General features: G+C 47.8%; 1 protein-coding gene across 3 annotated transcripts in view; it reads right to left on the bottom strand.

The window, feature by feature from the left end:
- The window catches only part of nup214 (nucleoporin 214), a 113,720-nt gene that overhangs the window by 33,431 nt on the left and 57,789 nt on the right, over positions 1-22,500 (bottom strand). For all 3 annotated transcript variants that reach the window (XM_062554571.1, XM_062554572.1, XM_062554570.1), the window contains 3 exons: positions 21,500-21,558; positions 17,893-19,809; positions 1,368-1,435 (listed from right to left, as the gene is read on the bottom strand). In XM_062554571.1, coding sequence (XP_062410555.1) covers positions 1,368-1,435; positions 17,893-19,809; positions 21,500-21,558 — 2,044 coding nt within the window. The remainder of the gene's footprint in view (positions 1-1,367; positions 1,436-17,892; positions 19,810-21,499; positions 21,559-22,500) is intronic.

Raw genomic sequence — 22,500 nt, 5'->3', positions numbered from 1 at the left:
ATATGATTGGCGAGTAGCGCACTGTCGGCCCACCCCTATTGGCCAGACTAATTCTTCCAATTATCTTCACTCAGAGAACACAGCACATCACTACACAAACTGACATTTCCAAATGTGTAACTAGTTTTAAATGTTATCATTAAATGTTGATTAAATTACGATTTCTTACCGCCAAAGTTTCTAAACCTCGAGCGTGCGCAAATCAAAAATGTTACAATCATACCCGGTCTCCATTCCTCCGAGCCCTCGGGAAAGTTAGTGAAGGAGCTGTGGTTTGTAGAGAATTGCCTCTTGATTTTATATTCCTTCTTTACAGCGATGGATTCGTTGCACGATAAACATGAAAGTCTCGTACTTGTTGCAGAGGGTAAAATGAACGATTCTCGTTGTCAATTAGACGTTTCTTTAGACAGAGCCATCTTCACTCAACTCGTGGGAATGTTATTGTTTGTGATTTGCGCAGGCTCGAAGTTTAGAATCTTTGGCGGTAAGAAATCGTGAAATAGATAAACAGAGGCAGAGCTGGCATTATTTTTTCTTTAAATTCAATGCTAAGTATATTTGAGAGATTGGCGCTGTAGGCTACTGTGTGTGTTTGAAACACGTATGAGCCTAATTATCTTGAAGTAGGCTAGTTAAATCAACACTGCAATTTTTCCCACTGATGCATGATATGGCAGCTCTCAGACATCAGGTATGAAATACTATGGTTAGCCTGGGTGTTTTCAAATACTTGTATAGTTTGTGTGGCAGCCCATCACCTATCTGAGAAGATTTTTTTTTATGGATATGGATAATAGGCTATGTTCTTAGTTTCTATGCCAGTGTATAAAATTCAATTGAATTGAACTGAATTTTACTCTGATTTTATCAAATATTGTTGGATACAATTATTTTGCGGCGTCTTATTTTATGCGGCCCCTGAAAACCCAGTGATTTTTCCATTCGGCCCTCTTGGTACTGAAGTTGAATAGCCCTGCTCTACAGGACACAGAGTCCTCCAGCTGCTGCTGTGCTGTCCTGTCCTGCTCACTCATCTCTGGACGCTGGACACCTCATCAGTCCGGCCTACAGCTCAAGCGCTGATGGGTCCACACATCTGACATTTTCATTTTCCTCCCTCTACTCTAGGCATCACACACACACACACACACACACACACACACACACACAGACACACACAGACACACACAGGCTTCAGAGATGACAAAGCACAATCGCAGGGCTGTCATCACTTGTTTGTGAGTGTTTTTCAGCTGTGTGAAGGAGTGTGAAGCCAACAGACATGCTCTTCTTCAGTATGGACTGATCTTTGCTCTCCTCTCTGCTTCACCCTGATGGTGCTTTGGGTCCAGCGATCACCTCACCTGTCCGAATATGCCTCCACCGCTGGGCTGCTGTCCAAACACCGAGGACGTGGGGGTGCTGCCAAACGCTGCAGGACACAACAGGACACAATACATCAGCACACAAGCAGGACACAATACATCAGCACACAAGCAGGAGACCACAGGACACAATACATCAGCACACAAGCAGGACACAATACATCAGCACACAAGCAGGACACAATACAGTGGGTACGGGTTGAGAATGCACCTTCTCCCGCGGGACTCCCGAAGAGATCCCGCAGTGCGTCAAGCCGATTTTTTTCGAGGCTAAGGCAATGTACCCAAACAACCACCAGGTGGCAGAAAGTTTCAACTGCATTTAATGATGAAGACCGCATATCCGTCAATAGTCGACTCCTTAATCTCACTGAATCATTAAAATGAAGGTGATGACTGGCGAAATTATTCAAACGACACTTCAATGAACCATTGTTGAAATGAATGAAAATGGTTATAGAAATCGCCTACAGCCAGCGTTATAAGAAATATATAAGTAATAGTTAAAGTCTTCTTCCGTATTAAACAGATAGCCTACGGGACGCTCTTTGTTCCGTAGGCTATTTTAAGGAACTACTCAATGCACACACACTGGGTAAACTGGCGCGCTACAAACATTAAAATGTCAAATCATATTTATTTCTCTTTGTCGCCATGATATTGGGGGAAACGCGGAGAGGCGAGATGGTCAGTCCTCGTATTTTTTCTTCGCGTTTCGTTATACGAAATATATAAGTAATAGTTAAAGTCTTCTTCTGTATTAAACAGATAGCCTACGGGACGCTCTTTGTTCCGTATTTTAAGGAACTACTCAATGCACACACACTGGGTAAACTGGCGCGCTACAAACATTAAAATGTCAAATCATATGTATTTCTCTTTGTCGCCATGATATTGGGGGAAACGCGGAGAGGCGAGATGGTCAGTCCTCGTATTTTTTCTTCGCGTTTCGTTATAAGAAATATATAAGTAATAGTTAAAGTCTTCTTCTGTATTGAACAGATAGCCTACGGGACGCTCTTTGTTCCGTATTTTAAGGAACTACTCAATGCACACACACTGGGTAAACTGGCGCGCTACAAACATTAAAATGTCAAATCATATTTATTTCTTTGTCGCCATGGTAGGCCTATTGGGGGAAACGCGGAGAGGCGAGATGGTCAGTCCTCGTATTTTTTCTTCGCGTTTCGTCATAAGAATATATAAGTAATAGTTAAAGTCTTCTTCTGTATTCTCTGCCACATTCGACAACAGCATTCAAGTTCCTTCTCTGAACGCCCCGCCCCGCCGTTTACAACTAACCCGACCACAACTCGGACCGCAAAAAAAAAATATTGAAATACAGGACCCGACCCGCTTCCCGACCCGCTTATTGTAAAAAGTAGCCTAGTCTAACTTAGTCGTAGCGTCATTGAGCTATGCAAAATTGGTATCTCATATGCATGTAAAACAATAATATAGCCTATATTGCCTAATTATATATAGCCTATAATTGCTCAGAATTTGGGAAACATGCATTTAGTCTACCTTTTTTTTGTTCCGTGTCAGCATTCATCCAAAAATGTGGCTGTTTGACTCAACATTGAACATAATTAGCCTAGGATTTTCCTATACAAATTCTGTTTCAGCCGTTCCTCACATGAATGCCTTGAAGCTCTCCCAAGCATGAAATGCAGGCATAGAATATGATTAAGAAACTCTTTATTAACGTCTTCATCAATGGACCAAAAGTCCATTGCCCCGCGATTATAAATTGCAGCGAGATGAAACCTTTATTGCACGACGTGGGGAAGGGCAGACGTGGGGCTTTCCAACGAGCCACTAGGCCTATAAGTTGCGCAAGGACGCACATATTGCATGCTCATACCAATTGTAGGCTATATGCCTTGATGACATTAAATTAAGAAATATTTCCTGATTTGGGAAACTTTTAGTTTATTTTTCTTTCCATAATACCATTCGATCTTGCTGGAAATTATCAGACTTGAGAAACACGCATTGCATCGGCAACTTCGCTGCTCAGTAGACGATTCTGCCACTTTCTGTAGAGGCCAGCAGTTCGAGATAAAAGCTGCAGATCATAGACAGAGAAAGCATATGCTCTGAGAACAGAACACAACTGCATGTCAAGTGTAGCCGAGGGTCTGTCTACGCAGAAACAACAAGTGCATTTCTACATGTTCGTGACAAAATGTGGGGGATAGAATCGCGTTTCAGTGGGAATGCTGCAACTTATGTCTTTTTCTTCTAAAGACAATTATGTAGGCTACGATATAAATGACAATTTATTTTTTTTACCGACCCGACCAAACATGACCCGCATATCATTAAAAATATTTTTTCTTGACCCATAACCGCGGTCGCCCGCTCGATTTGGATCAGCCCGCGCATCACTGGTAGATACGGATGCCTGCTCTTCAGAGCCATCACCACAAAGGAGCACTAGAGTCTGGTGCAAAACCACCAACTGGGATGGATCGAAGGGCAAGCAAGCACTGCCACACAACGTCAAGACCTTTGTCAACACTAAGCAGAAAGTTTCCTACGATGGGGAGAAGTGGCCGCAAGGACTGCATCGATAAGATCAACGAATGCCTTCGCAAGCCCCGAAACCCTGGCGATACATTTTCTTTCCTTTAATTCAATAAAACATTGTTTATCTGAAGAACTTTTCCGAGGTTGTCTTGTCTACCAAATCCTAAACTTAAATAGAGTAAACATTTTATCTTATGAAAAAACTCTTAGGGGGAACAGTTAGGCAGCCCTTCCTCCATTATCGTAGTAGGACTATAGGCAATTTATTAGAGGGGTCAAAAAAAACTAATAAAGTAGGCTAGACTAAATGTGTCACTTTAGTGATTGGCTCTTTCAAATGCAAATTAGGTGGATGGGCTTTTGAATGGGCCTGCTGCAGGTGAGAGGACAAATCCTACGAATTTATTGTTTTTAGAAAGTGCCATTATCATTGCCATATTCTCTTAAAACATAGGCTATATATTTGAAAACGAGTTGATTAAAGGCTTCTAATGGTGTCTCTAAAAGCAGAGATTGAGATGTGTGTTTGGAACAGTTTTTCAAATCCCCCGGGGGTATTTAGACTCCAGGGTGTTAAGCACTCATTCACAACTGTCCCATCGCTAAATGCTCTCTTGTGTTGCGTGATCACACAAGTATACCTGTCGTAGTGCGCTTTTAATTTGATATGCCTAATTATTATCTCCGCCAAGGATATAGGATGAACAAAGTCTATGGATTTGCTATCCAGTAGCCTAATAATTAGGCTATGTGCCACGTCCGATTTCGCAAGTGGTGTAGTAGGCTACATTTAAAAACAGACAGCCGCCTGTGAGATCCATTTCATGAAGAGCATTATTGTCTTGTGCGATCATTCCCCCTCCCCCACACTCGTCTAACCAGTTCACTAGGCTACATTATAGCCTATAGCCTAAGCGGCACTGAGGACGACACTTGAGCCCGACACTATGTCAATGTAAAAATGTGTGTGAGTGCGCGCTGAACCACGAATTAACATATTAACTTTTCTTTTCAGCAGACATCGCAAACATAAAAAGAATCTCAAAACAGGAAATCTTTCATTTCTTTTAATAAATCGATTCATTTTGTTTTGACGGTTTCCGGAGAGGTTCTTCGACTGGGTTTCGAACCCCGGTCGCTGGCGTACGATACCTCTGCTTCAACCACATGCGCCACAACTGGATGTGAATTTCGAGAGGCTTTATTCGGAATATGTAGCCTACTTGAACGTCGCCGTAGCCTACTTGAACGTCGCCGGTTAAAATGAACAAGCCTCCGTTTTAAAATAGCTTAGGCCTACACATTTCTAAGTATTCCTAGCATGTAAATGTTGCCAAAATGTCCATCTTGTCCATCTCTTTCGTCTTCGCCTTGACGTTGACAATAATAGCCTATTCACGGAAATGCGGTCTTGTAACCGTAGCCTAATGAATTCATGAATTAATCTAAGGTTGCCTTTCGAGTAGCCTATTTCAGGTTGAATTGAAGGCTATTTCCTTCTGATAGGCCTATAGGTTTCTAAAACCATTTTCATTCATTTCAACAATGGTTTATTGAAACGTCGTTTGATTAATTTCGCCAGTCATCACTTTCATTTTAAGGATATAGGATGAACAAAGTCTATGGATTTGCTATCCAGTAGCCTAATAATTAGGCTATGTGCCACGTCCGATTTCGCAAGTGGTGTAGTAGGCTACATTTAAAAACAGACAGCCGCCTGTGAGATCCATTTCATGAAGAGCATTATTGTCTTGTGCGATCATTCCCCCTCCCCCACACTCGTCTAACCAGGTCACTACATTATAGCCTATATGCGGCACTGAGGACGACACGACACTTGAGCCCGACACTATGTCAATGTAAAAATGTGTGTGAGTGCGCGCTGAACCACGAATTAACATATTAACTTTTCTTTTCAGCAGACATCGCAAACATAAAAAGAATCTCAAAACAGGAAGTCTTTCGTTTCTTTTAATAAATCGATGCATTTTCTTTTGATGGGTTCCGGAGAGGTTCTTCGACTAGGTTTCGAACCCCGGTCGCTGGCATACGATACCTATGCAACAACCACTTGCGCCACAGCTGGATGTGAACTTCAATAGGCTTTATTCGGGAAATGTAGGCCTACTTGAAACGTCGCCGGTTAAAATGAACAAGCCTTCGTTTTAAAATAGCTTACACATTTCTAAGTATTCCTAGCATGTAAATGTTGCCAAAATGTCCATCTTGTCCATCTCTTTCGTCTTCGCCTTGACGTTGACAATAATAGCCTATTCACGGAAATGCGGTCTTGTAACCGTAATGAATTCATGAATTAATCTAAGGTTGCCTTTCGAGTAGCCTATTTCAGGTTGAATTGAAGGAAATAGTCCTTCTGATAGGCCTATAGGTTTCTAAAAGCATTTTCATTCATTTCAACAATGGTTTATTGAAACGTCGTTTGATTAATTTCGCCAATCACTTTCATTTTAATGATTAAATGAGACGGATATGCGGAGCATTTCTCTCCCTCTCCGTTGACCAAAACGTTGCTCTGGCATCTCTGCTGGACTGACTGAGTTATAGGCTACGTCGAGTGAGAGAGCTGTGAGGTAGGCTGTAAACATTCGAAAACTCGGGCGGTCTATGTTGCCCCCTTGCGGTTGCAGTTTCCCGATGCTTCGGGAGTCCCGATGTGCGGGAATGAAAGGAGCATTCTCAACCCGTACCATCTGTACATCAGCACACAAGCAGGACACAATACATCAGCACACAAGCAGGAGACCACAGGACACAATACATCAGGACACAAGCAGGACACAATACATCAGCACACAAGCAGGACACAACACATCAGCACACAAGCAGGAGACCACAGGACACAATACATCAGCACACAAGCAGGAGACCACAGGACACAATACATCAGCACACAACAGGACACAATACATCAGGACACAAGCAGGAGACCACAGGACACAATACATCAGGACACAAGCAGGAGACCACAGGACAATGCATCAGGACTCAATAGATCAGGACACCATCAGGAGACGACAGGACACAATAGATCAGGGCATTATCAGGACACACACGGAACAGAGTTGGAGTTCCAGCGCCGCTCCAGTCAAAGTCAACAGTTCCGCCATTTCCCAACTATTAGCCAGTAGCTGTTAGCTTTTACAGTGATTTGGCAAAATGTCTTCAGCTATGAGGTTAATACACAAGAGCAGTTAATATGGTATTAATATGATTTTGCTTCTTTTAACTGGCATAAAGCACAGTCCTGCGGCTAACACACACTGTGGCCAACACACAGGACATCACTGCATCTCTCCACACACGGTGGCCACAGCATGCCAACTTTATTTACGCCATATTTCGCCAGTTCTTTTGCATTAATAAAAGCAAAAGGCAAAGGCTTGCTGGAGGCGTGGCTACATAAGTGCAGTCAGGAGGCGTGGCTACAAAAGTGCAGTCAGGAGGCGTGGCTACATAAGTGCAGTCAGGAGGCGTGGCTACATAAGTGCAGTCAGGAGGCGTGGCTACATAAGTGCAGTCAGGAGGCGTGGCTACATAAGTGCAGTCGGGGCAAAGGCTTGTTGGAGGCGTGGATACAGAAACGTTGTGACTAGTCTGAGAGACACCAGACACCAACCCCAGTGCTGAGCTGTAATTTAATTTATATAATCTATAGTGTTATTTATAATGCAATCTAATGAGTGGGTTGAGTTACACAGAGCCTGCCGCTTTATTGCTGTCCTATATGAAACCAACTCGGAGAGGCTATGTCCTCTACCAACCTTCCCTGAGCGCACACACACACACACACACACACACACACACACACACACACACACACACACACACACACACACACACACACACACACACACACACACACACACACACACACACACACACACACACACACACACACACACACACACACACACACACACACACACACACACACACACACACACACACACTGTCCTATATGAAACCAACTCTGAGGGGCTATGTCCTCTACCAACCTTCCCTGAGACGGAGAAGAATTCTTCTGAAATCACAAGCAGCCACTAAACAACATTCTACTGGGATGGCAGGGATCACATTGAGGACGTGTGTGTGTGTGTGTGTGTGTGTGTGTGTGTGTGTGTGTGTGTGTGTGTGTGTGTGTGTGTGTGTGTGTGTGTGTGTGTGTAAATAAAGTGGTGTGATTATTTGGTGGACGAGTCTCTCGGGCTGCGTAAGACAGCCAGTGCTTATGGGGCGTGGACTTTGTAATTAAGAATGAACGGCTCAGAGGACAGAGCAACACCTGCACACACATGAGAACACACACACACACTGTCCACAATCTCATACAAATGACCATGTACAGAAATAGAGACAACACACACACACACACACACACACACACACACACACACACACACACCTCATGGGTGCACTGCTACGTGATAAACCAGTCACATCCTTCTGTGTGCTCCACAAACAGCGTCTGGAGGGAGGGCGCATGCACACACACACACACACACGCACACACGCACACACGCACACACGCACACACGCACACACGCACACACACACACACACACACACGCACGCACACACGCACACACGCATCTGATTTTTCCTGCATGACGGGCGCGAGCTGCCTGAATGAATCGATCCTCCCTCCTAAAACAAGTGCTTACACACACACACACACACACACACACACACTCTGGCAGCTCCAGTGGCATTACAGGTTCACGGAGTGTGTGTGTGCTGACAAGATGCACGAATCAATAGTGGCGTGTGATTACGGCGGACAGTAACACACCATAAACCAGTTACACACACACACACACACACACACACAGACACACACAGACACACAGTAACACACCAGCGCTCATCCGGCTCACACAAGCAGACAATAGATCCAGAAATACCCCGCGAGACACACTCAGAAATACCCAGCAAGATACACTCAGAATGATGGCATTAGCTAGGTGCTAGCGAGCAATGCCTGCTTAGAGTGATGGCTAGGTGCTAGTGAGCAATGCCTGCTTAGAGTGATGGCATTAGCTAGGTGCTAGTGAGCAATGCCTGCTCAGAGTGATGGCATTAGCTAGGTGCTAGTGAGCAATGCCTGCTTAGAGTGATGGCATTAGCTAGGTGCTAGCGAGCAATGCCTGCTTAGAGTGATGGCTAGGTGCTAGCGAGCAATGCCTGCTTAGAGTGATGGCATTAGCTAGGTGCTAGCGAGCAATGCCTGCTTAGAGTGAGTGATGGCTAATGGGTGATCGTGTGTGTGTGTGGACGACATGTCTGGAGACGAGAGCCGGTGTTCTATTCTTAGACACAGGGGCTAGCGTGTGTGTGTGTGTGTGTGTGTGTGTGTGTGTGGACGACATGTCTGGAGATGAGGGCCAGTGGGTGTTCTATTCTTAGACGCAACGGCACATCGTTTGAAACAAGCGGAACTTGGGGCACTCACACACAGGCTGCAGAACAAGGTCTCAGTCCTGAAGACCCAATCACCACAAGACTGGCTTCATCTCACACACACACACAGCAAGGTCTCAGTCCTGAAGAGTCAATCACCACAGCACTGGCTTCATCACACACACACACACACACACACACACACACACACACACACACACACACACACACACACACACACACACACACACACACACACACACACACACACACACACACACACACACACACACACACACACACACACACACACACACACACAAAGGTCTCAGTCCTGAAGAGTCAATCACCACAAGACTGGCTGACATAATGCCATCTTCTACTCAAAACACACACATTGGGGCTCCATGCCAATCACTTCTAACGTCATCTTCTACTCAAACAATCACGCACTTATGCACGCACACACACACACAAAAACAAGACAGGAAGTGTGTGATGTGATCAGCGCTTGATAGGATGGAGTGTGTGGTAACGAGCTTTGATGGCGTCCTTTAATCAATCACAGTGTGTGTTGTTCTCCACAATCCTCCTCTCCTCATCCTCTCAACACACTCATCAAATCTCTCCACTCCTCCTATCCACCTCTCCTCTCCCCCTCTCCTCTCCTATCCCCCTCTCCTCTCCTCCTCTCCTCTATTATTCTAGCCCACTGGATTTATGTCCGTCTGCTGCAGCATCCACAGCACACTGGTACTCAGAGCGCAGCACAAAAGAGCCCATATTTTAACAGGAGAAGAGCCTTGAACACACACACACACACACACACACGCCCACACTTTAACAGGAAAATGACCTTGAGCACAACCCTGCTGATCGACCAGGGAGGGGCGCGTCTACACTACATCTGTTAGAGTGTGTGTGTGTGTGTGTGTGTGTTGGAGATAGAGAGCACAGGATAGGAGAGGAAGAAAACAAACATACAAACAGAGAGGGTTAGAAGATAGAGGAGGGAACTGGAAAAACGAAGTGTGTGTGTGTGTGTGTGCGTGTTCCTGTGTGTGAGCATGTGCGTGTGTTTCTGTGTGTGCTCCTGTGTGTGTGTCCAGCCTGCCCCTAGGTGATGAGAGCAGTGCTGAGGCATTAAAAGGCACTAGAGCACATCATCCTTAAACCAGGGAGGTAATGCAGCTTTGATCACCACACACACACACACACACACACACACACACACACACACACACACACACAGCAAGGTTATGCCACTCACACTCATACTGCTGGAGATGTCTTATTTAAACAGGCAGAGAAATAGAGAGCTAGATAGATAGAGAGAGAGAGATAGAGATAGAGAGAGAGAGAGAGAGAGAGAGAGAGAGAGAGAGAGAGAGAGAGAGAGAGAGAGAGAGAGAGAGAGAGGGAAAGAAAACAGAAGAGAGAGGGAGGGAAAGAGAGAGGGGGGAGGGAAAGAGAGAGAAAGAGAAAGAGAGAGAAAGAAAGATGGAGAGGTAAAGAAAGAGAACAATAATGATGAAATGAGAAAGAAAGAGAGAGTGAGTAAGGGACAGAGAGGGGGATGAGAGAAAGAGAGAGCGAGTAAGGGACAGAGAGGGGGATGAGAGAGAAAGAGAAAGAAAGAGAGAGCGAGTAAGGGACAGAGAGGGGGATGAGAGAAAGAGAGAGCGAGTAAGGGACAGAGAGGGGGATGAGAGAGAAAGAGAAAGAAAGAGAGAGCGAGTAAGGGACAGAGAGGGGGATGAGAGAAAGAGAGAGCGAGTAAGGGACAGAGAGGGGGATGAGAGAAGGAGAGAGCGAGTAAGGGACAGAGAGGGGGATGAGAGAGAAAGAGAAAGAAAGAGAGAGCGAGTAAGGGACAGAGAGGGGGATGAGAGAGAAAGAGAAAGAAAGAGAGAGCGAGTAAGGGACAGAGAGGGGGATGAAATGAGAAAGAAAGAGAGAGCGAGTAAGGGACAGAGAGGGGGATGAGAGAAAGAGAGAGTGAGTAAGGGACAGAGAGGGGGATGAGAGAAAGAGAGAGTGAGTAAGGGACAGAGAGGGGGATGAGAGAAAGAGAGAGCGAGTAAGGGACAGAGAGGGGGATGAGAGAGAAAGAGAGAGTGAGTAAGGGACAGAGAGGGGGATGAGAGAAAGAGAGAGTGAGTAAGGGACAGAGAGGGGGATGAGAGAAAGAGAGAGCGAGTAAGGGACAGAGAGGGGGATGAGAGAGAAAGAGAGAGTGAGTAAGGGACAGAGAGGGGGATGAGAGAAAGAGAGAGTGAGTAAGGGACAGAGAGGGGGATGAGAGAAAGAGAGAGCGAGTAAGGGACAGAGAGGGGGATGAGAGAAAGAGAGAGCGAGTAAGGGACAGAGAGGGGGATGAGAGAGAAAGAGAGAGTGAGTAAGGGACAGAGAGGGGGATGAGAGAAAGAGAGAGCGAGTAAGGGACAGAGAGGGGGATGAGAGAAAGAGAGAGCGAGTAAGGGACAGAGAGGGGGATGAGAGAAAGAGAGAGCGAGTAAGGGACAGAGAGGGGGATGAGAGAAAGAGAGAGCGAGTAAGGGACAGAGAGGGGGATGAGAGAGAAAGAGAGAGTGAGTAAGGGACAGAGAGGGGGATGAGAGAATGAGAGAGTGAGTAAGGGACAGAGAGGGGGATGAGAGAAAGAGAGAGCGAGTAAGGGACAGAGAGGGGGATGAGAGAAAGAGAGAGCGAGTAAGGGACAGAGAGGGGGATGAGAGAAAGAGAGAGCGAGTAAGGGACAGAGAGGGGGATGAGAGAAAGAGAGAGCGAGTAAGGGACAGAGAGGGGGATGAGAGAAAGAGAGAGCGAGTAAGGGACAGAGAGGGGGATGAGAGAAAGAGAGAGCGAGTAAGGGACAGAGAGGGGGATGAGAGAGAAAGAGAAAGAAAGAGAGAGCGAGTAAGGGACAGAGAGGGGGATGAGAGAAAGAGAGAGCGAGTAAGGGACAGAGAGGGGGATGAGAGAAAGAGAGAGCGAGTAAGGGACAGAGAGGGGGATGAGAGAAAGAGAGAGCGAGTAAGGGACAGAGAGGGGGATGAGAGAACGGTAGAAGTTATTAGGTGGCCGTCGTCAAGGAGCTCAGAGAGCTGTAATTCAATTGGCCTGGGATCTGCTCCGTGTGGACACACACACACACACACACACAGGAATACAAGACAGTGTGGAGACACACACACACACACACACACACACACACACACACAGGAACACAAGACAGTGTGGAGACACACACACACACAGGAACACAAGACAGTGTGGAGACACACACACACACACACACACACAGGAACACAAGACAGTGTGGAGACACACACACACACACACACACACACACACACACACACACAGGAACACAAGACAGTGTGGAGCAGACACACACACACACACACACACACACACACACACACACACACACACACACACACACAGGAATACAAGACAGTGTGGCCACACACACACACACACACACACACACACACACACACACACACACACACACACACACACACACACACACACACACACACACACACACACACACACACACACACACACACACACACACACACACAGGAATACCAGACAGTGTGGCCACACACACACACACACACACACACACACACACACACACACAGGAGAGTGTGTCCAGAGGAGTAGATGAGGCGGGGAGAGCAGAGGGCCGTGCTCATCATGTCCAGTTCCTTTAATTAGTCTCGTCCTCATGCAGTAATGACCACCCCTGGCACACCAGGGCTAATGTGCTTAACCCCTACACACACACACACACACACACACACTTATAATGATCAGCACAAGACAAAGGACTACTGACACAACATGTTCCCCAGTGGGACATACAGTACATACACACACAGACGCACGTCACAATTTTAAGTCAAAATCGATCGAGAATGAATCTCAAATGCAGAATCGATGATGTAGCCACACCCCCAATGTTACGTACAGCATGTATGCCAAGACGCAAAAACGTGCGTACACACACACACACACGTTGAACTGCAGTCAACACTCAAGGCCCTTCTTGCTACTCTGAAATCACGGGTGTCAAGTATTTTGGCGTTCATTCATGACAATTAACACTAACTACTTTAGTGGGAACGGGAAAACTGCTCAGCTGTAGTGCGGAGCTACGTTAGTGGGAACGGGAAAACTCCTCAGCTGTAGTGCGGAGCGTCGTTACTGGGAACGGGAAAACTCCTCAGCTGTCCCTCTCACTGCGGCCCACCCATGGCAGCCGTGTGGAATTCTGGGAATCTCTGGGAAAGCAGGGAGAGAGAAGTCCCCAGCCTACGCCCAAGGACCAGCTAATCGGCTAACTGAAATAAACAGAAGAAAGAGCAGATGCATACCCCAGTGCTACGGACCAATGGCATCTGAGAAATGTGCACGTCCCACAATTACCCAGAAACCCCCTCTCCTGACCTCCGACCTGTGACCTTTGACCTGCGGAACGTCAGGTGCACTGATCCACATTCCACTGCATCACCAGACGCTGAGAAATGGGCTGATCAGTGACACGTGGATATCACACACACACCAAACCATTCACAGGGACACACACACACACACCACACCATCCACACACACACACACACACACACACACACACAGACACACCCAAGACCCCAACACAGCTGACCGTGCGGACCTGGTGGATGGGCAGTGCCAGAGTGACGGGCATGCCAAGCATTCCACGGTGTGTGGACAGTATTCAGCATTCCACAGGGTTCCACAGGGTTCTCCAGCACCCTCTACAAGACCACAGGGTTCTCCAGCACCCTCTACAAGACCACAGGGTTCTCCAGCACCCTCTACAAGACCACAGGGTTCTCCAGCATCCTCTACAAGACCACAGGGTTCTCCAGCACCCACTACAAGACCACAGGGTTCTCCAGCACGGGACATATTCAGCACCCTCTACAAGACCACAGGGTTCTCCAGCACCCACTACAAGACCACAGGGTTCTCCAGCACAGGACCGTATTCAGCACCCACTACAAGACCACAGGGTTCTCCAGCACAGGACCGTATTCAGCACCCACTACAAGACCACAGGGTTCTCTAGCACGGAACCGTATTCAGCACCCACTACAAGACCACAGGGTTCTCCAGCACCCACTACAAGACCACAGGGTTCTCCAGCACCCACTACAAGACCACAGGGTTCTCCAGTAGCGGGGACTGGGGGAAGAGGGTTCTCCAGTAGCGGGGACTGGGGGAAGAGATAGTTGTGCTCAGGGTTCTCACACGTTCTAAAGCCTCAAACTGAAGAACTTTTCAAGGATGCTGAAGGCCACTTCACTTGAAGTGTGTGTGTGTGTATGTGTGTGTGTGTGTGTGTGTATGTGTGTGTGTGTGTGTGTGTGTGTGTGTAAACACAAATAAAATATACATTCAGGCCTTGATTCTCCCCTCAAATTCCAAAGCTTCCCAAGATTTCGAAGATTTCAAGGACCTGTGTGATCCATTGGTGGTGCTTCACCAAAAGGAATGATCTCAAAAGTCACTGGGAGCAAACAGTCCACTCATTGGACACACTCCAATACACACATTTCATCCATTTAAAAAGAAAATAAAACATTCTAGTAAAATGAGAGGGCTGCCTTGTGTTCAATGCACAATGTTAACTCACATGACGCTGTATTATAATTGACAAATATCTGACCCCATAGATTGAATTATCTTCAGTGACATTCCAACTGTTTGTTCTGGAACTTTCTTTAATTCATTAATTCCGCTGATCATGTGCTTCTGTGTGACCTTCTGCGACTACTCGTCTGGGCACGCTACGGGCACCCAGGAGGCACAAACCAACGTGTCCTACGCAGGAGGCACAAGCCAACGTGTCCTACGCAGGACACGCTACCGCCCACCAGCCAGCCAGGAGACACAAACCAACGTGTCCTGGGCAGGACGTATCAAACCAACGTGTCCTACGCAGGACGTATCAAACCAACGTGTCCTGGGCAGGACGTATCAAACCAACGTGTCCTACGCAGGAAGTATCAAACCAACGTGTCCTACGCAGGAGGCACAAACCAACGTGTCCTGCGCAGGACACACTACGGGCAGCCAGGAGACACAAACCAACGTGTCCTACGCAGCCGTATTTATAGTCAAAATTGACCATAAAATATTCGAATATAATTCGATTTTTTAAAAAAAATAATGAATGAAATTCGAATGGGATAAAGAGGAAGATTGACAGCCCTAGTGTGTACTGGGCCCAGTCCAAAGCCTCTCCCCTGTGTGTGTGTGTGTGTGTGTGTGTGTGTGTGTGTGTGTGTGTGTGTGCTGGGCCCAGTCCAAAGCCTCTCCCCTGCTCAATTACCCCCTCAGGCCTGATGGATGGCCATCCTAACAACGTCCTTCAGCTGCAGCTGACGCCAACACCCACGTCTGGGCAGCACTGTGTGTGTGTGTGTGTGTGTGTGTGTGTGTGTATGTGTGTATGTGTGTGTGTGTGTGTGTGTGTGTGTGTGTGTGTGTGTGTGTGTTGTTGAAGTGCATTCGTCTGTGCCGCTGGAGCGTGAGAGTCCATGTGTGAATGTGTGTGTGTGTTGGAGTGTGTGAGCACTCCAGCTGGACTGTCTGTACCCTCGTTGGAGAGAGAGAGTGTGTGTGTGTATATGTGTGTGAATGTGTGTGTGTGTACATTTGAGAGTGTGTGAGTGTGTGCAGGGCCTACATTTCAGTGCGGGATTGCATAAGTATCGCAACTCTAGTGTCATAATGTGAGAAATTCCTGTACACATTTTAGATCTCTTGCTCTCTCTCGGAGTACGGCATCTGTCCCCTGTGTGTGTGTGTGTGTGTGTGTGTGTGTGTGTGTGTGTAACCAAAGCTGCTGTTATCGGTGGTATCACTGCAGCAGGGCAATAGCGCATCATCAGCAGACACCCCGAGGCACTTGTGTGACCCGACATGGACACTTACTTCTCACACACACACACACACACACACACACACACACACACACACACACACACCTTCTAACTGGGCCATTTGGAGAGAACATCTACAGTAATTGTGTTGTTTTCTGACAGGTACTGAAATTGTGATTTGCAATATCATTTCAATTTCCTAATTTCGCTTCAAGTTGGTGTGAGCATATCTAGTGTATGAGAATAACGGCACTCCTGATTGGTGTAGAGTCTAGTGTATGTGAATAACAGCACTCCTGATTGGTGTAGAGTCTAGTGCATGTGAATAACAGCACTCCTGATTGGTGACCGTCACAGTCTTTCACACGAGGGGGAACAAAAATATGAAAATCACATATGAAGATGAGAATCACACACGAAGATGAGAATCACACACAAAGATGAAAATCACACACAGAGATGAACATCACACACATGACGATGAACATCCTAGATGTGAGCAGATGAGACTGGGGCTGGAGCATGATTGGCTGAGCTTTGTGAGGAGCTGATTGCATTGGTTCACATTGTGATTTTGATTAAGTATTTAAACCTTCTAATGTGCATTTAAACCTTCTAATGTATAATTAAATCGTGCATGTGTGTATTCAAACCGTGCAAAACCTACAGGATGTGGAGATACAGAAAGGATGCAAATGACAAACCCAATCACCTTCGGAGAGGGATTTCAGAGGGCGTGTGTACCGTATGTGTGTATGTGTGTGTGTGCGTACGTTAGGGCTGTTGGAACGAATTTCGGTATTCGAATATAATTCGAATTTGTAAAAAAAATAATACTAATTAGAATGTTAAAATTATAATTCAAATGGGGTTTTAAAAAATAAAAGTGTTGACTATCTTTAGCGTGCTTTAGGTGCTGTGTCCACCAATCGCGTTTTTTACACTGAGAGCGCCCTCCTCCTTTTCTCTGCGCTTCGGTCAAATGTTTATTGTTGCTATGTTACCAAAACCGTCTGCCAGTCATAGCGTAATTTCCCGACTATTAACCGCGGCTTATACATTGATTTTGCAACATTTCTTCAGCTATGAGGTTAATACAGGGGGGCAGTTAATATGGTGTTAATATGGTTTTGTTTCTTTTAACTTGAATAAAACACTCTCCTGCGGCTTATACACAATGCGGCTTATATGCGGGAAATTACTGTAGCGGTCAGTACGTCTTTTTGGAACGTTTGCCTAATGCTAGCTAACTTCTAGCCAACGAGCTAACTGAAATGGCAGCAGTCGTTCAGGACTCGGCACACTAAAATGTGACTTCGACAGACAATAGGAGCTCATTTGGCATTCAAATAAAATTGCTAATTCCCCCAGGCTTTGTAATTTGTGTTCGGTTTGCAGCAGCGGTTTAGTATTTAGCATGACAGTGGACATAATGTAGGCTAAAACAAGTCAACTACGATGTCATAGTGGCAGTGGCAATTCATAAGCCCGTTTTTACAGTCGATAGATAAAAAATAATGAATGAAATTCGAATGGGATAGAGAGGAAGATTGACAGCCCTAACGTACAGTATGTGTGTATGTGTGTTACTATATGTGTACATGTGTGTGTGCAGACGGACTCACCAGAGGGCTGTCCGAAGCTGAATCCGGTGGAGGAGGTGGTGGTGGTGTTGCTGCCGAACACGGAGCCCTGTCCGAACCCGGCGCTCTGCTGGCCGAAGGCTGGCGTGCCGCTCTGCCCGAACAGCGACCCTCCTCCTCCTCCTCCTCCTGCTCCTCCTGCTCCTCCTCCTGCTCCTCCTGCTGTGCCCGTGCTGGGCACTGCCCCCGCCGCGCTGCTGCCGAAGGAGAAGGAGCTGGCGCTGCCGGCAGCCGAGGAGGAGGCGCCGAACAGACCGCCCGCGCCGGAGGAGGACGAGGGGGGGGGCACCGCGGGGGGGGCGCTGGGCGCGGCGGGCTGGCCGAAGCCTGTGGGGGGGGCCGCGGCGGCGCCAAAGCTGGACTGGCCGAAGCTGAAGCTGCTGGCGGAGCCTGGCGCTGCCGCCGTGGACGCGGCCGGCTGCCCGAACGCTCCCACCTGCCCGAACACCGGCTTACCGAAGCCTGCAGGGGGCGCCGCCGCAGCACAGGACTCCGCCGCAGGAGCCGCAGGAGCCGCGGGAGCCGCGGGGGTGGACAAGGGGGGGGCAGGGGCTCCGAATCCTGTCGGGGGGGGCACAGCGAAGCCCGTGGCGGGGGCAGCAGGGGCAGGAGCACTAGCGAGGGCGCTGGTGGGGGGGTTAGGCGGCTGGCCGAACACTGGGGTGACGGGGGCGGGTGTAGCGGCCGGGGGGGTCGGGGTGGGGGCGGTGGGGGGGGCAGCCGTGCTGATGACCGTGCTGAGGCTGGACAGGCCCAGGGTGGTGCTGATGTCGGTGGCTGGGGGGGGTGTAGGAGCCCCCGCCGCTGCTGCTGCTGCTGCTGCCACCGCCGCTACGTAGGGTGGAGGCTGGCCGAAGATGGAGCCGGGTCTGTCCGAGGGGGGGGGCTCCTGGGGGGTGGGGGTGCTGGAGGACGGGGCGGCAGCAGGGGGGGCAGCTGGAGCAGCCTCAGGGGCAGGAGCTGGGGTCGGGGTGGAGGCAGGCTCAGGGGGAACTGCCCCAGCGGAGGCAGCAGGCTCTGGGGTGGGGGTGGGGGTGGGGGTGGTCTCCGCCGGGGAGATGAGGGACGAGGGAGGGGGGGTGGGAGACACCACCAGAGCAGGGGAGGGGGGCGTGGGAGAGAGCACCAGGGCAGGGGAGGGGGGGGTGGGGGGCTTGTCTGCGGCCACTGCTGCTGCTGGGGTCACCCGGCCCTCCAAAGACAGGGGCGGAGAGGGGCTGATGGGCACGATGCTCGGGGCAGTTTGGGCCTGCGGGGCCTCCATAGGTGGGCTGGGGTCAGAGGGCGCGGAGCCCTCGCTGGGCCCTGCCGAGGCGTCGAGGGGCAGGGGCGTGGTCAGCAGGCTGAAGGTGTTGGGGTGCGTCACGGAGAAGGCCGGCTTGGAGGCGGCCGCAGGAGTGGACTCTGGAGGCCTGAAGACGCTAACGCTGGACGCTGCCACCGCGGAGGAGGAGGAGGAGGAGGAGGAGGAGGAAGAGGGGGCAGCGGTCACTTCCTCCTGGACGCTACCCGCCGTCTCCGCCGGCTTCCCGAAGCTGAACTGCGCCACGCCGAAGCCGCCGTTGCCCTTCCCGTTGGCCGGCTGGCCGAAGCCGAAGCTCTTGAGCGGCTCCTTGGCATCCTCGTCGCCCTGGCCCACCCGCAGGCACGAGAAGCTGCCCAGCGTCTCCCCGCCGCCCGCTGCCACCGCGGCCGGTTTGGGCGCCTGCGGTTCGCCTCTCAGTGCGGGCGCGGCCGACGTCAGCTTCACCGGCTCCCCCGACACCGCGGGGGGAGGAGTGGGCGAGTTGGTGCTGCCCCCTAGAGCAGGGGAGGTGCATTTGGGGGAGAAGTCAGCAGCACTCCCAAACAGCTTGCTGCTGCTGCCGAAGTTGAACTTGGGCAACCCAGCATCTTTCACTGGAAAACAGCACACACACACACACACAGAGCTGAAATCTAGAAAAACACAGGCATTCTTTCACCTGAAAATGTTAAATCCAGCAAAAGACTTGCAAACCCACACACAGGTGACCCCTGCTAATAACCAAAGTCCCACAAGGCTCCGTTCTAGGTCCAATTCTTTTTACAATATACATTAATAGCATAATCCCTCTACTTTCAAACTGCTCTGTACATCTCTATGCAGATGATACAATTCTGTACTGTATTGATGACTCTGCATACTTGGCCATGGAACAATTGCAGCAGTCTTTTAATGTTCTGCAAAATGCTTTTAACAGTCTTAAGCTCATGCTGAATGCAAATAAAACTAAGTATACGCTTTTTACTAAATCTAGAGATGTTAGCTGCAATAACATTTCTACTTTAAAAGAATCCTATATTGACAGTTTCACATTACAAATACTGTACTTGGGGATCTGGCTGGATGAAAAACTTACTTTCAAAACTCACACTGACAGTCTTTTAAGCAAACTAAGGCAGAAACTGTCATTTCTGTTTAGAATTAGAGGCCTTTTCACAGTTTTCTGTAGGAAAAAGATTGTTGAAGCTATTTTTCTTTCTTCTCTGGACTATGGAGATGTGATTTATAGGCATGTCTCTGTCACTACTCTCAAAGCTCTTGACACCATCATTTTTCATTTCATTTTCATTTCATTTTCTATCATATTACAGAGGATGCTTACAGTACTCACCATTGCATTTTATATGAAAAAGTTGGGTGGCCTTCATTATATCATAGAAGGGATATGCATTTACTTTTGTTTATTTATAAGGCCTTAACCGGAAAGCTCCCAATGTATATTTCTTCCCTCATGTTGGAATACCCTGCTACTCAGTATTGAACTTGATTCATTTGTTCCTCTTGATCATTTTAAAGTCATGCTTAAAGATCATTTTGTATTGTCATGCTCTTGTTTTAATTGCTAGTTTGTCATGATATTATATATGCGTTATATGTGTGCTTACTCGACATCACTCTAAAGTCATGCTAAAGTCATGCTGAAGTCAGGCTAAAGTCAGGCTAAAGTCATGCCTAAAGATCATTTTGTATTGTCATGCTCTTGTTTTAGTTGCTAGTTTGTCATGATATTATATGCGTTATAGGTGTGCTTACTCAATGCCCTCAATGATTTTTTGAGTTCAAATAAATCAAATCTTGTATGGTTAAATTCTGGATTGCAAAATAGTTGTAGTTTAGCTGAAATATTTCCATTCATAGATAAAAAATGAGCAATTCTAACGTCTGAATATATTATCAAAGTGCACCAGATTGATGCATCTAAACATTATAATATTCTAAATGTTCTTCCCCCGGGCCCCCCTAGCGCTTGCTAGCAGCACTGCTGCTGGAGACCTTTCTAAGGGAAACACTGAGGGCCCCCCCACACACACACACACACACACACACACACACAGACCTTTCTAAGGGAAACCCTGAGGGCCCCGGGGGGGCGTGCTGCGCTCAGATCAAGGACGCTTTACAGCAGCTTTAGCGCTTACAGTCAGAGACTATCAAAGGCACCGGGGCTACGTCGACAGGGGAAATGATCATACAACTGTTCAGTCAATATCAAAGATAAACACACACACGCAGCTGTTAAACCTGAACACACACTGTTTGTGTGTGAGTGTGAGGAACACTCACCTGTCACCTGTGGCGCTGAGCTGGCATTGAGGGGGGCGAAGGAGAAAGCTGCGGCTGGCCTGCCACAGAAACACACCCCACAGTTAGCATGGGCTAGCATTAGCCATAAACACACACATAAACATGTACACAGAAGTACACAGACCACAGTTAGCATGGGCTAGCATTAGCCATAAACACACACAAACATGTACACAGACCAAAGTTAGCATGGGCTAGCATTAGCCATAAACAGACAAACAAACATGTACGCAAAAACACACCCCACAGTTAGCAAGGGTTAGCATTAGCCATAAACACACAAAAACATACATAGAAATACACAGACCACAGTTAACATGGGCTAGCATTAGCCATAAACACACACACAAACATGTACACAGAAATACACAGACTACAGTTAGCATGGGCTAGCATTAGCCATAAACACACAAATAAACAAGTACACAAAAACACACCCCACAGATAGCAAGGGTTAGCATTAGCCACAAACACACAAACAAACATGTACACAGAAACACACACCACGGTTAGCATGGGCTAACATTAATGGCAAAACACAAACACAAACATGTACACAGAATCACACACAGCACAGTTAACATGGGTTAGCATTAGCCACAAACAAATACACAGAAACACACACACACACACACACACACACACACACACACACACACACACACACACACCACAGCTAGCATAGCATTAGCCAGACTCACACACACGTATGTACACAGAAACACACCCACTACAGTTAGCATGGGTTAGGCACACATACACACACAGGTACACCACGCACCACAGATGGCATTAGCCACAATCACACAACCATACACACACAAATGAACACACACACACACACACACACACACACACACACACAAATGAACACACACACACACACACACACACTGAGAAGCAGAAGGTCTTGCTACTTTGTTCTCACACACACACCACACACACAACACACAACACACACACACACACACACCTCACTC

The sequence above is a fragment of the Sardina pilchardus genome, chromosome 14 (assembly GCF_963854185.1).
Source record: "Sardina pilchardus chromosome 14, fSarPil1.1, whole genome shotgun sequence".
Classification (NCBI taxonomy): Eukaryota; Metazoa; Chordata; class Actinopteri; order Clupeiformes; family Clupeidae; genus Sardina; species Sardina pilchardus.
Note: the sequence above shows the minus strand (reverse complement) of the source record. Positions and strands in the feature narration are given on the sequence as shown.